Below are 18,486 nucleotides of genomic sequence, written 5' to 3' on the forward strand. Positions count from 1 at the left end.
ATTACCACCGGACGTACACCTTGAGGTTATTACATACCCTAACTTAATTACCACCTCAAGTACACCTTGAGGTTTGTAATTTTTTTTCTAAAACACTGGCCTCTTTAATAAAAACTTCTAAATGTCGGAATGAAGGAATAAATCAAAAGGTTACAAATTGTGTGTAATCATTTTGTGTCATTTAATTGATAACAAAATAAATTATGACAGAACCTGTTATTAGTTACAACAGACTCGCAAAAAGTAAAATATAAAAGTAGGAGGAAGGGTATTACACACTGTAACTTAATTACCACCTGATGTACACCTTGAGGTTTTTACACACCCTATCTTAATTACCACCTGAAGTAATTACCACCTGAAGTACCCCTTGAGGTTATTACACCCCCTAACTTAATTACCACCTGGAGTACACCTTGAGGTTATTACACCCCCTAACTTAATTACCACCCGAAGTACACCTTGAGGTTACTACACACCCTAACTTAATTACCTCCTGAAGTACACCTTGAGGGGATTACACACCCTAACTTAATTCCCCCCTGAAGTACACCTTGAGGGGATTACACACTGTAACTTAATTACCCCCTGAAGTACGCCTTGAGGTTATTACACCCCCTAACTTAATTACCACCCGAAGTACACCTTGAGGTTATTACATACCCTAACTTAATTCCCACCTGAAGTACACCTTGAGGGGATTACACACTGTAACTTAATTACTACCTGAAGTACGCCTTGAGGGTATTACACACTGTAACTTAATTACCCCCTGAAGTACGCCTTGAGGGTATTACACACTGTAACTTACTTACCACCTGAAGTACGCCTTGAGGTTATTACACACTGTAACTTACTTACCACCTGAAGTACGCCTTGAGGTTGTTACACACCCTAACTTAATGACCACCTGAAGTACACCTTGAGGTTGTTACACACCCTAACTTAACCTTGAGGTTATTACACACCCTATCTTAATTACCACCGGACGTACACCTTGAGGTTATTACACCCCCAAACTTAATTACCACCTGAAGTATACCTTGAGGGTATTACACACTGTAACTTACTTACCACCTGAAGTACGCCTTGAGGGTATTACACACCCTAACTTAATTACCACCTGAAGTACACCTTGAGGTTTGTATTTTTTTTTTTCTAAAACACTGGACTCTTTAATACAAACTTCTAAATGTCGGAATGAAGTAATAAATCAAAAGGTTACAAATTGTGTGTAATCATTTTGTGTCATTTAATTGATAACAAAAGAAATTATGACAGAACCTGTTATTAGTTACGACAGACTCGCAAAAAGTAAAATATAAAAGTAGGAGGATACAGGTAATAAAATACATAGGTCACCTGGTTTGGCAGTTTGTATATCATATTGTACGTATTATAAGGTATACATATGATGGTGATATGTTTTACAAACACATTTCTTTTTTTCTACTTTCAAATTTGTTTTATTTCCATTCCAAAGCATATTCACTTTGAGGTTTGTTTCCATTTTATCTATAATTTTATGTACATTTTTCCCTTCTGCAGCTTAGTAAACCTGAGGTACTGCATATGTATTAGCATATACGCAGTGAAAAAAAGGCTTGGCGGTTGATAGTAGTTTCAAATTATTATGGTTTCATTCACGGTTCAAAGACGCTTCAGGTTCATTAAACATCTTGAAACATGGAACATATTCGAGATCCATATGATGTCTAATTATACAACAACAGGATGCTGAAAATACTTATTGTATTGATACTTAGACATTCAATGGTAAAGTAAACGATGGCGTTTTCATTCTGGAACATTCGTCCCCATCACTTCCAGAGTATAGTGTGTCAATGCGCGTGCATAGCGACCGTTACAAATGAAAAGGCAAATCTGCAAAGGGATACTCAGGTTTATTAATTTAAAATTTGAAAAGCTATCAACAGAAGAAAAATAGTGTCGTTCACTGTATATGATTCCCTGGAACTATATTATCCTAGCAACCATGGCTACCGTAGCTACCATCGTAGCAACCCACCTCGACTCTTCGTATAGCATTTAAACTTTTTTTGGATAAAAAAACAACACTGTAGGGTCAACAAATAAGATTTATTTACCAGGAATTTCAGTCAATCTTTGGGACACATTTAACTTCCCAAAGTGACCTAAATGTGATGTTTCTTGAGTTTGAAAAAACATGCATATTTGACATGACTTTTTGTTCGACCCTTCAAATCTTAAGGAAAAAAATAAGTGATTGGATTTCTGAAATTGCTATGTGTCAAAGAAATGTCCTGTATTCAATTTCAATATCATTTCCTCATGAAGCTTACATATAATTAGGAACCCAAATGTTGAAAAAGCTTTTATATAAGGGAACAAACTTTTGAAAAAGCTTAAAAGACTGTATCTTCACTCCACCACTTTCAAGAGACATGACACTAACGGTGTAAAAATAAAATCTTTTCTCCTCCTTAAGTAACCGAGAAAGTCGGCCCTCGGTGTAAAAATCAATTCCGCAAAGACCTTCACAATGATTACATACAACATTAAAGCTGGCCTGTGCAAATTTTAAAATCTTTTCTCCCTTTACATTATATTATCCCCTGTATTTTTCGCAACAACTTTCTGCCTATTGTTGATTTTGTGAAGCTCTTCTTTTGAATTTCTATTACTCTTATGGCTGGACTAGTGAATTCCATTTCAGGATCCATGTCAACTGGGGTTAACTCAGAACTTCGCTGAACATTTTCCCTTGTAAATGTGACCATATACAGCTGACACAAATTTCTCATAAAACAGTTTATACTCACAAAGTCCGCCATCTCGTTAAGATTCCGTTATGGACAATAACTGATCATCTATCAAAGTTATTTCACTGTTTTCGTTCCGTCAAATATCTTGACAAATGACTCGGATAGTCCATCATGAATTGTCCACAAGCCTGAGACAAAGTCAGTTTTGTAGAGGATTAATTGAGATATAATTTCTTGATATAGAAGAAAACACTTGTACAAATTCTCATTTTTTGAATAATATTCCTGCTTTTGAGAAATTGCAAACTGCGACCTTCCTGTCAGATGAACAAGTGTTTGGAAATTCTTATAAACAATATGAATGTACCCTGTTTAAGTACACATCACAATATGATAAACAAGCTATTTTTTAATCCCCCATCCTAATTATATTTTCACATAATTGCCATTTACAATTTTTTTTTTTTTAATTCGGGAATTAAAATGTTATTCAACTTTACTGTTATCCTAAGGGAAGTCATTATAAGTGTCAAGTTTACTTGGTATACAAGTCCTGGTCATGTGATGACTAGCTAGCTTTTCTTCTTTATAAATCTTATAATACAATTGCATAATTAAGGGATGGAAGGGGATTGGAATTCTCCTTACTCAATCTATTTTCCACTTTTACATTTAGCAAATTTTATCTAAATCTCCAAGATATATATATAACAATTACTATCACAGTCAGCTGATCATATGAAATAAAAAATCTTATTTAACCCTAAGGTTGATAAGTTGATAGAGGATGACCAGTGCGTGCACCTGATCAGGTGTGTAAGTTAATGAGATGTACCTGTATCAATAACATCACCAGTCAATAGAGAGTCAATTTATCTTAATAACATCTTTGTAGGAATGAGAGTCAGTTACCCTTGTGGTAGGAAAATACGAATTTTTGTTTTGCAGATATTAGTTTTATCTTCAATATTAAGATTCATCAGTTTGGAAATTTGTGATATCACAGTTTTACTTTTTACACAAACAATGTAGGTATTAAACGTGTCCGACATTTCAAGACCGCCTGGTCCCTTTGTAAAGCTATGACTGAGTAAAAAGTAAAACTTTGATAACAGATAATAATTATGTTTAAGGTGAAGTGTAAAAGAGACATAGTGTTTCCCTACCACAAGGTCATTAAATATTATCAAAATATATACAAAAATACAACAATAACACAACAGTTTAGATGATCAGATTTCCGGTTCCTTACTTCTTGCTTTTTTCTAGAAAGAATTCAAACAAGGAAAATTTGAGTAGGGAAACTCGAGTGTGAGAGGGAAACATGATGTTTTATTTCCCTATCACGTACTACTTCATCAATATGATCAAATCAGACATACCATTAAATGGAAGAGGTAAAATGATGTCTGCAGTCATCAATACATTGTCCTGATTACTGGAACTAACCAGTATTATATTCCAACAACAAGCACCGAGTCACGTCACGTCACTGTGTTGTAAATTCTTTGAACAAGATACTTTACTCCGCTTCTTACAGTCTAATTAATCAGCTGGAAATGAGTTAGTGGTTAGCAGTCTTAGAATTGTTGAATGCTAGCTGTGAGTGCCTAAATGGCAGCACCAGCTGTATGCTCCCCCAGAGGGAGATGAGAAAGATATTGGCTGGTATATATATATATCCACAGATAATAATTTGCGAACCGCTTTGAGGCAACCTACAAACTAGGTTGTGATAAAAAAGCATATAAGAACCACAAATGATTATCATCATTATAAAACTTTTTTCACTGCAACACATACAAGCTAGGATACATTTATGTTATGTTTTATGCTTCCAAGCAAGTTCAGTGATTACATTTTGAATAAAATCAGCTCAATCAGGAAATATTACCGAAGTGAACACCTCTGCTGACATTGACATCTCTGTCATGACTGCTGACATTGCATTTGATGGGGAACCATTGACAAAGCTCTCACCAACAACCTAGGACGAGTTGCGCAACATTATCATGACCTCGCAATCGAAGTCCTGTGAGCTTGATCTACTGCCTACAGACCTATTAAAGCAATGTCTTGAAGCACTGCTTCCTTTGATTATAACAATCATGAACAAATCATTGGTTGAGTCAAAGGTTCCATTATGTTTCAAGAAGGCACATGTCAGACCATTGTTAAAAAAGCCTGGAATGGACAAGGAGGAGTTGAAAAACTACCGCCCAGTTTCAAATCTGCCTTTTCTGTCTAAGATCTTGGAGAAGGTTGTGTCCCGGCGTTTAGAGGTTCATCTCCATGCAAACAGTCTCCATGACAACATGCAATCGGCCTACCGCATGGGACACTCTACTGAGACGGCCCTCCTACGTGTACATAGTGATANAGGATACAGTCATACCTTAGTGAACGACGACAGTGTGTTGCCATCGGATCTGCCACCTCAAATAACAAAGTACTAGATTTCGGGGTTCCTCAAGTGTCGGTGTTAGGACCACAAAAATATTGTATGTACTCCAAACCGATTGGAAAGATTTGTCGCCATAGCCTTCGCTATCATTGCTATGCAAATTTATATGGTCATAGAACCACAGGACAGTTGGAATACAGTCTCAGAAAGTCTGGAAGATTGCCTGACAGATATCAGTATCTGGATGAACGTCAACATACTTAAACTTAATCAGGAAAAGACGGAACTAATCGTCTTTTCCCCCAAAGTGTCAGCAAACAATGGCTCTCCAGCTCAAGGTTGGTGCCAGAACTATTGAGACTGTTCCAGCTGTTAAAAACCTAGGGTTATACTTTGAAAGTTCTGTGAATATGGAGAAACAAGTGAACGCTATATGCCAAATCCTGTTACTACCAGAACTGGAACATCGGCTGTATTCAGCAGTTTATAACNGCGTCAAGATCATTGCGGTCGGAGTCAGAATTTTTGTTGTGTGTCCCAAAATCTCGTACTATAACCTACGGAAACAGATGCTTTGGGAGGGTTTCGGCTGAGTTGTGGAATAGCTTACCATCTGCTATTAGGAAGTCAAATACTCTGGCCAAGTTCAAGAGGGACATAAAAACTCACCTCTTCACGCCTGCAATCTAGAATCTTTGCAAAGACGTCATGTAAGTACCACTCTATTATTTGTTCAATTATGTGCACATTGCTTGTTAAATGTATGAAAGTGATTGCAAGCCTTTGTTGTTTGTTTTCACAATTATAACCATTACTATTATCCATATGTTGTAAAGCGCCTTAGAGTAATTTTACAAATTATATAGGGCGCTATATACATGTTTTATATTATTATTATTATTATTATTATTATATGTGTATATAAGTTATATAGGATGTACATCACTTAAACAAATTACACACTAAACATTTCGGTAATACATATACTACTCACATTTTGCTAAGGATCACTTTTATTTTTGGGCATATGTGAAAATAAATATTTAATTTGGTTTATATTGAGATTATTTTTGAAAATTTTATTGTTCTTTTAATTCATCAGCATGCAAAAATTCCAAAAATCGTAATTACAGTCGGAAAAGGAGTCACAGGAAAAGGGTTACCATTAACATTGGTAACAACGAGGTATTCACTAAAAAACTTAAATTGAACAAAACTCATCCTTAATAAACAGAAACTGTTTTCGTATCGAATGTGACACCAATGTGCATCAATTACAGCTTCACAACATCTGTGCATGCCCCAAATGAGATCGTGTATCTGGTTTTGTGGGATAGCATTTCATTCATCTACCCAAGCTGTTCCCAGCCCCTGGAGCGTTCTTTGCTGAACAGCATGTCCCACACATGCTCGATGGGATTTAGATCTGGCGAGCGTGCTGGCCAATTCATTCGATGAATAGTCTCTTGCTGTAGATACTCACCTTAGTCACCCTTGCTCTATTTGGCCTAGCCTTATCGTCCAGAAGGATGAAGTCAGGGCTGATAGCGCCAGCGTAGGGTCTGATATAGGCATCAAGGATTTCATAGCAGTAAAACAGGGCCATAATGGTACCATTATGGAAGACATGGAGGTCAGTTTTCCCACGAAGGCTTATGCCTCACTACACTATCACTGAACTTCTGCCATATCGGTCATGTCTACAATGTTACCTGCCTGGAACCTCTCCCCAGGTTTTCTCCATACTCTAACGTGCCCGTCGATGAAGTCGAGACAGAATCTGGACTCGTCAGTAAAAAGAACCAGTTCCCATTCCTGAAGAGTCCAAGTGCTGTGAGCTTTGGCAGTTAAGGGAACTCAAATTGCTGGTCTACGAGACCTTAAAACAGCATCATGAAGATGGTTCCTAACTGTCTGAGTGGCGACCCGGGTACCAGAAGCATTTAGGAGCTGTCATTTCGTAAAGCTGTGGCAGTCTGGAGCCTGTGACGCCGTGCCTGTATGAGCAAAGTTAATCGGTCTTGGCGCTGCGTTGTAGCCTTAGAATCATCTCCAGCATGACGTCTGGAAGGGTTTCCGTTAGTTTGGAAACGATTCCACATTCTTGCCACCACACTTAGAGACACCCCTGGAGGTCTGCTGCAACCTGACGTTAATACATGCTAGCTTGCAGCATTCCAATGCCCCTATTTATTTCACGGCCATTTAACAGTTGTCTGGTTCGTCTTTGTGCCATATTAAAACAAAAACACGCAAAGAATATTCATCAAATTGATTTCCTTAACAATTTCAACAACGCCTTACTTTATCTAAGCCTAGCGCTACCTTAGCGTTTGAAAGGTGTACACGTTGAAAAGCGTGCACAGAAGGAAAATATAATATTCTTTCTAACATTTTGATTTTATTTTCAAAATATAGGTGATCCTTAGCAAAATGTGAATAGTATATATCAATGTTATGAATGGACTAACTGATGACTCATCTGAAATGCACACAACAATGCATGCATATAGCTAAACTCTATAGTGGATTTGTATGAACTATACTTTATACTAATAATAACTCTCTCAGGGGAGATAATATCCTACCACAAATCAAACGAGTATACTGTAAATAGATTCCTGTCTGTAGCTTATGACAAACTCTATGTATGGCACAGGGCCATGGCACAACTAATTCTATATGTAATATGGTATTAGTTGATCGTTATAGCTAAAATGCATCCTCGATAGCCAGGGGTTACACTTATTTGCGCTCTCTGCACTCCTAGAATATTTCATAGCAAAATTGAAGGCACAAAGATAGCTGTTTGATTGGTGTCAGGTGAAAAAATCAGACCAATTGCTAGACTGATACCTGTCCTTTGAAGATTACAAAGGAGAGATGCCCGGCTTCAAAGCCTGTCAATTGTTACCATTACGTAACCGCGAGATTCTTTTGATGTACATCAACGGATCGAACTAGTCTTATTGTCTCAAAAACAAGGTGGCGCACACTGCGCCTTCAATTTTGCTATGACATATTCCAGGGGTGTAGAGAGCGAAAGTGAGCGTAACCCCTGGATACCGAGGATGCCTAAAATGGTACTATACACGCAAAAACACAGGACACAATTAAAGACTTACATGCCAAACTGACCACAAGCATTACCACCAATCAAAACAGATATACAACTTTACGAACATGTAACAAGGTACGGTTTTCTTTTCAGAAATGATTTGGAAAAACAAATTGGAATGCATACCAGTATGTATGCAAGGTGCCTACTATGTTCAAAATGCTTTCCATGTGATAAACTCTTTTTCTGTGCTTACAGTACAGTGCATGTTTTTCAATTTTTCATTTTGTAATGTTTTGTCTCCGTTATCAATAATTATACTCATGTTTTTGTCAAAACAGAAGCTCTAATTATTAGCTTATGTTGTATGTTTTGCAAAATCGACGGAAAATAGATACTCTTGTATCTCGTCATCTTGTACCAGTTTATATATATACAACTAAAACAAGAAAAACAGTTTACCTGTTTATTACTACAGTATCTCAACTTGAGACAGATGTGTATATAATTATTAAACAAATACAAACAACATTGTGGCAGGGACTTAGTTTACTCACTCAACAACATAATTAAACATGCAAATAATCTAAATTTTAAATTATTTAGAAGCTAGACTCTGTGATACACAGAGAAGCCTGAAAATGGAGAACGTGCTTGACTTCGAAGACAACTTAGAGAAGAAGCTATACTCTGTGATACACAGAGAAGCCTGAAAATGGAGAATGTGCTTGACTTCGAAGACAACTTAGAGAAGAAGCTACATTTGTATACTCTGTGATACAAAGAGAAGCCTGAAAATGGAGAATGTGCTTGACTCCGAAGACAACTTAGAGAAGAAGCTATAATCTGTGATACACAAAGAAGCCAGAAAATGGAGAATGTGCTTGACTTCGAAGACAACTTAGAGAAGAAGCTTCATTTGTATACTCTGTGATACACAGAGAAGCCTGAAAATGGAGAACGTGCTTGACTCCGAAGACAACTTAGAGAAGAAGCTATACTCTGTGACAAACAGAGAAGCCTGAAAATGGAGAATGTGCTTGACTCCGAAGACAACTTAGAGAAGAAGCTATACTCTGTGATACACAGAGAAGCCTGAAAATGGAGAATGTGCTTGACTCCGAAGACAACTTAGAGAAGAAGCTATACTCTGTGATACACAGAGAAGCCTGAAAAAGGAGAACGTGCTTGACTCCGAAGACAACTTAGAGAAGAAGCTATACACTGCCGGACTCAGGAGAAGCGACTAGACTCTAATTAAGCAACCTCGGAGAAGCTGAGAAAAAGAATATTAGACTCTTAAGCGATTTAAGAGCAGCCAAGACTAGCTATCCTCTTGAGTGATTCAAGAGCAGCTATATCTAATGATATTGTAAAGGAATATTCTAAATAAAGGATTGGGGTAAAATTCCCAAAGAATTAAAAGCCAAAATCTAACGAATATGTAGGATCTGTATATTTAACACAAATGAGTGAGAGCCCCCAATTAGTACACGTTTTTGTGTTTTGGCGTTCACAGGGATCCTTGAATAACATATAGCCTTAATTGACTTGAGGAACATATCTCGGGAATGTTTGAAATCAATTGATCAATTGCTGGAACTTTTAACAAGACCATCATGCATAATCTGAACAATAAAATCAAAATGTATGTAGTTTTAAATGTAATTAATCTAATTAAATGCTGAGTTTGAATTAAAGTCTAATTAGAGTGTAATTGTAGACTTTAATACCCAATTAAAACTGTACCAGTTGTATTAATCATTTCTAGTATTTACTTGTACAGAATGTACTTTTATGGCTAGGTAGACAGAATATAGATACGTACACACCACAACTGTAAAGTAGGTATATCTAATAGCTATAAGGCAGGTACTTGTCCTAGGTTTAAGATTTACGAGCAGATAGACTCTTAGTCAGATACTTAAAGTGTACTAGGCTGAGTAAGGTTACATCATCATCAAAAAATTCGAAGAAATCGTAAATTACAACATGATATATTTTTTTTAATTAACACCTCGTTTTCAGAAATTTTATTAAATCTAATTTTGAAACTTTACAGAAACAATGCATCAGTGAAATTTCTCTGATATATTAACCCTTTAAGAGAGCTATATAACGTATTGCATATACATGTATATAGAATCACCACAGCTGAATTTGAAAATGGAAATTAATCAAAATATAATTGGTACTAGTCAAGATACATCATAAAAGTAAATATATGAAATGATCTTTGACTCGAGTAGTTTACTTTAATTAACATCTCAGCATTCGCTTGTCATATTCTTGTCAATTTATTCAGTCACTTTTACTCTGTGGTAATCCCCTGTTGTCACACAATATTGCTGCATTACGTAGGAAATTCCATTGATATTTCTTTTGGGATCGTGTGAAAAAGGAAGATAAAAAATTACCTGTAGAAAAGGTGTTATTATCTACCAAATTTCTTAACAGTAAATATACATATTTTGTGGCTATAGGATCGATATTATCAATCTCACAGGTGTTTTGTAAATATAAACAAAGGGCCATTGAGACTTCATTGGTCTACAACAACAACGTAGATATGTGATGTCACAATCCACCTTAATACCACAAACATTAATGAGTGCCCAAGGTACGAATAAACACACTACCTGGTTACACTAACGTCATTCATGCTGTCATCAATCATACATCTCCGGTAAATAGAAAGTCTAGATCTCCTAATCGACCTAGCTCCCCTGGCTTTTATCTTTATTGTGTATTTTACTTTCATAATTTTAATTAATGTACATAAAAATGCCAAAATACGAACAATAACGTAATTATATATACCAAGAATTTAGAAATAAATTGAAATTGAGATAGACAAATTTTTTTTAATCCTGTTTTAAAGTAGATTTAGAGCGCCAGCTTTGTGTTGTAATTACTTAACTGTAAGGACGACGGATCGTAATTTCTTAAGCATTTTGTAACTGTATATGCTGTTACCAAATTGCAAAGAAATATGTTCAAAATAAATATACTGATTTAAATATATTTATGTCCCAAAATATCCACTGCCATGGGAATTTTGCAACTTATCATTGAATATAAAGAAAATACTGTAACTTAACAGGAAGTTTAACCTCCCAAAGACTGTTTACAGCAGAGCAGATTTAAGATCAGGCCGGAACATGCAGTCTCTAGAATAACGAATTATTTATTAACTAGAAATATGTCAAAACGACATGAAAGTCACCCCATCTCCTACATTTGTATATGATCATTTTCAGTATAATAAATCATTGACCAAGCTACAACTGACATATATTTCCACCTGTCAATCAAAATGGTCTAACAATGACAGGTGTATATACATACATGGTGTTTAGGTAACTATGCCAACACATTGAATTAAAGAAAGCATGTGGCAAATATCTGGTGTGTTCCCTGAACGCATACATCTTTAGGACAATAGGTAGAAACATCAAAGGAATGGTAATTACATATATAGTTTGTATCATATATGTACTATATTTACCTGAGATATTTTACCTGTAAATCTACCAAATCAAATCAAATATCTGTTGTCACCTGGCATGGGCAGAACAGGTAATTGGAATAAAACGATGTTGTTTTCACAACAATAACTTTCAGAAAAGATTCAATCTAATATACGGATAAATCTTTCATTTTTTTATTATAAAATACATGAGTCAAAGTTGTTTTCTGATCGTCTGCAAATCTGACTGAATCGGACATTGATAGGCCTATCGGCAGTGTGTACAGTTTGTTAAAGGCAGTCATTTCAGCAATTCCTTTATGAAAAGAAAAGATTGGAATGTATTTGGCTGTTTTGAGCTTGTTAATATTTATTTTTCAAACTCAAACTTTTATTATTATCGGTTCAATTTGCATGTATGTGACATTATGAGTTCCTGCCAGTAAATAGAATCACGGGACCTTGACTTTTTGCAATACATGAACTTGCAAACTTCGCCACTTTCCCCATGTCGTTTTGACACATTCCTACTGTCAAGATTAAATAGTTCAGCATGATTTTACCCAAGAACGACACTTTAACCCCAAAGTGCTTAGCTTATTACGATACAATTCTTCCTTATGTTTCCCCATTCGTGGTATTGCTACCTGAAAGTTGGGCCTACTTTACTTGAGTTTCTTTATCTGATTCCATCGTATTATATGACTTAAACTTACAATTTTTCGTAATGGTTAAATAGACTATGCAATGAGGAGTTATTCAACGAAACTCAACAGTTAATTGCTGTGAGCATATATCAAAACATTTCCGAAAATCCCCGAAAAATTCACGATCAAATAACTGGTTGCGACCAAGGACTGGTTTTGGATTGTTCTTGAATATCCGCGCACCCCTTTATTGACACTTTAATTTTTGCTTAAAAAAGTACACACTATACGTGAATATATACGGTAGTCATTATGGTCAGACATAAAATATCTAAATCGATCAACAGCAATCCATAATATAACAGTCTACCCCTTCAGGAACCTCAAAGGTGCCTGATTCAAACTTCAAACTCGGAACATCTTTAGGTTTAGCTGTTGTTTCCTCTGGCCCTGACACCAGACTTAGACATTTTGGTGCAGACATCTGTCAAAATGTCTAAGTCTGGTGTCAAGACCAGAGGAAACTGGGGCCAGGAAACTCGGGCTACTTTAGGTTATATGTAATTCCCGTGTGAAATTTGAAACACCTTCAGGTTGTTATTCCTGTTTGAACAGGAAATCAACATCTGAGTTATCCAAGAGCTTGAAATTAGCGCCTGGTAATATTCCAACAGAAGCAAACACACGACGAATGCTCTTCAGAGTGATAGGTGACAGATATCAAAATCTGGGACTGAAACCGAAATAAACAATAAACTCTAATAATTTTGTTCACTTGGATGTCTAATTTTACCTGTGAACCCAGGATAATAGAACTGGCCCTGGCAACATCCCATCAACATCTTTCCTTTTTTTTTATAAATATGTATATACATATACTGCTTCGAAGCAGATAATATATACATATATAAATATTTTGATAGAGGATGCCAGGGTTGGGGAGCCCTGGAGTCAGCCCCTGAACAATATGGTGTCCTCACCCATCAGCATCTTAATAACTGGCATGGACCCTTTTTGTTTATTGTGATCCAAATGGTTGGACTGGTTGCACCAGAGTTATTTGTTTACGAAATAATGTCCGACCTAGTAATCTGATACTACTTTCTGGCAAGCCTTGATATTTAAACATTGCAAGGCCTGCATAAACATTTGCTGGTCTGCCAGGACTTATATTTAATACGCAAAATGTTAGATTTAAAAACTGAAAACCGGTTGTTCCACATAAAGGAACAGGCCCCTGGATCAAATAAGCATTATCTCATGATCAGTAATGTAATATATGGGCTTGATCTTTCTGCACTTACCAATTTTCCGGATTTGATCAGACCCTAAGTTCACAAACTAGGGGGAGATAAGCTAACAGTAAAATGTAGCTGGGAAATTCTTCATAAAAACTAAGGGGCTGGTAGCTAATACCCAGTCTAACAGTTGAGGAGTGGTGGGAATGTCTACCTTAATAAACAGACGTTTCTTGGAGATAAAGCTGTTATATCTGTCGAGGTAACCCAGGCATGTCAACGTCACTAACACTAATATTGTGCTGTTTATCTCTGCTCCAATAATACATACAGGAGATAATACATCTGCTGGGGATTATACACATGTATGTAAACATTGAGAAGATCCAGACTAATCATAATGTCATATACAATCACTGTATACCAGGCAGTTTATTTTTTTGCCTTTTTTGCTCCCCGTAATGAGGGCAAATTGATCATTACAGCCAATGTAAATAAACCCCATAATGAACATAATAACGAATGTTGAGCACGCCGAAACGGGGCAGCTTATATAGTGGAATTGTTTTCATGGGACAAAGATATAGATTTTCCTTGGTGTTTTTTAAAAACCTAGTAGCAAATAAAGAAGCCTTATATTTTTAATAGCCAATTGAAAATAAAATGGCTACATTTGCTACCAAAAGCATGAGTGCTGTATGATATTCATGATTTGCTAGAGTGTGTGTAAAACTTATCAAAGCCATGAGGTTTGAGAGCACATGTTCACACTTATGTCCAAAAGCCATGGAGGTTAGAGAGTACTTAACCATCGTAACTGATCATGAAGTATTACCAAAGCAATGAGGTTAGAGAGTAATTTATCTCAGTAACTCTGACTTACCAAAGCCTGAAGGTTAGAGAGTATGTTACCACGGAAACTGTCTTACCAAAGCCTGGAGGTTAGAGAGATGTTACCAGGGTAACTGTCTAATACCAAAGCCAGGAGGTTAGAGAGTTTCAACACGATAACTGATCATGAAATACCAAAGCCAGGAGATTAGAGAGTAAACGTAACCATGGTAACTGACCATGACAATTACCAAAGCCATTCTATTTAACAACATTTTTTACCCTTTAATAATTTCATCAATAAACAAGGTAAAATCTCACAGATTTGCTTGTCAATTCACTCTACTAAATAGTTGATATTTGGAAAGATGTAACTAATTAAATGGTTGTGTCGATCTTTAAGATATACACAAATTAAAATTTGCACTTAAATCACTGATGAAGCTCACCTTTTGAACAACTGGGCCTAGGAGATTAGAGAGTAAGTAACCATGGTAACGGATCATGACTTACCAAAGCCACGAGATTAGAGAGTACTTTCAACCATGGTAATGTCTAACCAAATCTAAGCAAGGAGATTAGAGAGTATGTTACCAAGGAAACTGACTTACTAAAGCCAGGAGATTAGAGAGTACCTAACCATGGTAACTCTGACTTGCCAAAATCAACGAAGGTTAGAGACTGTAATTTACCATAGTAAACTCTTACTTACCAAAGCCATGAGGTAAGAGAGTTTGTAACAGCGGTAACTCTGACACACCAAAGTGCAAGAAGGTTAGAGAGTAATTCATTACAGTAACACTGACTAACCAAAGCTATGAGGTTTAAAAGAGTACGTAACCACGGAAACTGACTACCAAGATAGAAGGTTACTGAAGGCCTCACTGTAACTCCGACTTACCAAAGCCCAAGGAGGTAAGAGAGTAATAATTATAATTTAAGAAGTAGTTGGACTTACCAATGCTAGCAGGTGAGAAAGGGTTGTAAAGCTGAGATTCTGCCCATCAGCTGTTGAACGTTTGTTATTTAAACCCAAGGCAACACTGCACTTTTTACAAAATGGCTTGTGCTCCACAACTTTCCGTCGGTTTTCCTGAGCATGGCGCGTTCCTCTGCTTACCTCCGTTTCACAATGATAACACATCTTGTACCCTTTCCACTTTGGAAAGTGACCAAATGTGAACCTCTCCCTGATATGACCTTCAGATGATTTATGCAGGTTGCACCGCTTCTGCTTATCAATGTTAGTTTCCTTGGAGATACAGATGTTCAGTTCAGGGAAATTGACAACTCTTGTAGACACACGATTTTTACACTGACGCTGGTTGACTTCTGGGACCATCGCTTGGACAATGTCAGTAGGAGCATAGTGTAGAACCTCAACCCCTCTCTCCTCCGACGGATCGTAACGTCGACAACCAAGACAACCTCCCATGATCACCAGCCAATCAAACAACAGCTTATAATAAATTAGCCAATCAAATGACAGTTATAAAATCCAAAATACACAAACGGATTAATAGCAATTGCCCATCTTATCCAGATATCAAATCAATTTTGCACTATTGAATTTGATCTTTAACTATTCCAGTAAGTTAACATAAGTGTTGAGGACAGAAAACAACAGAGTCTTGGAGTCACTGATTTGACACAGGACTGTACTAATATGTCTGTACTTTTGACGAGACAATCCAGCCTAGAGCCTTAAAGCTCCACTGATTATGTACATTGCTTGTAGGACACTGAGACCTGATATCTACAAGTCTGACAACTGCTACATCCCCAGGAATCCGTCGTAAACAAACAATGATTGTTTATAGGACAGAAAGTGGAGCCTGCAGGATAAAACATCAATGTGCTGGAAAGCTTAATGTAACCTTACTCCTGATGCGTCACAGACTGTTGTATTTTTTATATAAATCCACAAACTGGACTTCCTGGTGTAATAATTTGTGACGCTGATGAAAATAATGACACAAATTGATGTTGTTTGTACACAAATTCCATTCCAAACACTGAAATCCTGCTTGAAATTCGGTGAGTTGTATTAAATTCTGTCTGCCTGATATTATTCACTGTTCTGCTCTACATCCCAATTTGTGTGAGAAAAAAATAGAAACTGAATCAAAACAGAATGTTCTTGGTTTATGCACATACAGGAATATGATGTACATGATATTAATGATCATAGCTCCTTGTTATCCTTGGTAGGTAATTAGGCATTTCACTCTGCTGGTCCACATATAAGGTAATATGTCCTTGTAAAGGCACATTCCGTCAACAGCTGCCATCAATTCTATCTCCAGGTTCTGGGATGACTCGGTAGTCTAATTAGGATACATGTAAACATACCTGTACCTGATATAGATGCCTCGTTTATTATAGGTAGGTTTTACAGGTAAGCCAGCTCACCTGGCGACCCAAAAGTCTGCAGAGATTGTCGTATAGCAGGTCAAATTCAGAAACCTGGATTAATAACTATTTCTACACGGGCAAAAATCTATGATTGCCCACCCGTAACCATGGCAACAGATTAATGACTATAGTGACATTTCTCATCTTGTTGATCTCTATTGTGCTAGATATCGTGTGACAATGAATTAAAGACATCATGTGTTCGATTATCAATGTATGGGTATATCGGTCTCATGCAGTCATCCATTGAATGAGTGTTGATGCAACATGACACCAACACGTCAATGAATCAGGGATGACTACACACACACCAGGTAAGAAGTGATTTTAGAGTGTGAGGTAATGTCCAGGGTGGGGCATATGGGCATTTAATTTTGAGTTAGGGTTGGGGGAGAGGCAAGGAGGTGATTTGGCTGAGTGGAGGTATGTTGGGGATNATTGGGGAGTGGTGATGAGATGATTTGGGAGAGTGGAGGTATGTTTGGGGTTATAGAGCAAGGTGAATTAGGAGTGAGGATGTGTTGGGGGTTGGGAAGTGGTGATGAAATAATTTGTGAGAGTGGAGGTGTGGGGGGTTAAGGGGTGGGGTGATTGGGAGTGAGGATGTGTTTGGGGTTAGGGGGAAGAGGCTGGGGAGGTGATTTGGGAGAGTGGGGTATGTTTGGGGTTAAGGGATGGGGTGATTGGGAGTGAGGGTATGTTGGAGGTTGGGGGAGAGGCAAGGAGGTGATTTGGGAGAGTGGGGTATGTTTGGGGTTAAGAAGTGGGGTGATTGGGAGTGGAGATATGTTGGGGGATGTGGGAAAAGGCTGGGGTGGTGATTTGGGTGATGTTGGGGGTTATAGGGTGAGGTGATTTGGGAGTGAGGATGTGTTGGGGGTTAGGAAGTGGTGATGAGTAGTAGTGATGAGGTGATTTGGGAGAGTGGGGGTGTTTGGGGTTAATGGGTGAGGTGTTTTGGAGTGAGGATGTGTTGGGGGTTGGGGGAAGAGGCTAGGGAGGTGATTTGGGAGAGTGGGGTATGTTTGGGGTTATGGGGCGAAGTGATCTGAGAGTGAGAATGTGATTGAGGTTGGGGAGTGGTGATAAGGTGATTTGGGAGAGTGAAGGTGTGGGATGTTAATGGGCGAGGTGATTTGGAGTGAGGATATATATTGGGGGTTGGGGGAAGAGGCTAGGGAGGTGATTTGGGAGAGTGGGGTATGTTTGGGGTTATGGGGCGAAGTGATTTGAGAGTGAGAATGTGATTGAGGTTGGGGAGTGGTGATAAGGTGATTTGGGAGAGTGAAGGTGTGGGGGGTTAATGGGCGAGGTGATTTGGAGTGAAGATATATATTGAGGGTTGGGGGAAGAGGCTAGGGAGGTGATTTGGGAGAGTGGGGTATGTTTGGGGTTATGGGGCAAGGTGAATTGGGAGTGTGGATGTGTTGGGGTGTTTGGGGAAGATTTGGCTAGGGAGGTGATTTGGGAGAATGGGGTTATATAGAGTAAGGTGAATTGGGATTATGGATGTGTTGGACGTTGGGGAGTGGTGATTTAGAGTGAGGATGTGTTGGAGGTTGAGGGGTAAAGTGATTGGGAGTGAGGATATGTTGGAGGTTGAGGGAGGGGTGGAGAAATGAGTATGGAGTGTGAAGATATGTTGAGGGTCAGGGGAAAGGCAATGAGGGGTGGGGC

At 37.7% G+C, this 18,486-nt stretch overlaps 1 protein-coding gene across 2 annotated transcripts in view; it reads right to left on the reverse strand.

Moving 5' to 3' along the window:
- Positions 1–18,486, reverse strand: part of LOC110449341 (inositol-trisphosphate 3-kinase homolog) — a 47,156-nt gene that overhangs the window by 19,314 nt on the left and 9,356 nt on the right. Inside the window, exon 1 of one of the 2 annotated variants that reach the window (XM_021496132.1) lies at positions 15,353–16,793. The exons of the other annotated variant lie outside the window; for it this stretch is intronic. Coding sequence (XP_021351807.1) covers positions 15,353–15,829 — 477 coding nt within the window. The 5' untranslated portion in view covers positions 15,830–16,793. Of the gene's footprint in view, positions 1–15,352; positions 16,794–18,486 lie in introns of those variants that run through there. 2 annotated transcript variants of the gene reach the window in all.

Source organism: Mizuhopecten yessoensis, unplaced genomic scaffold (assembly GCF_002113885.1).
Source record: "Mizuhopecten yessoensis strain PY_sf001 unplaced genomic scaffold, ASM211388v2 scaffold4583, whole genome shotgun sequence".
Taxonomy (NCBI): Eukaryota; Metazoa; Mollusca; class Bivalvia; order Pectinida; family Pectinidae; genus Mizuhopecten; species Mizuhopecten yessoensis.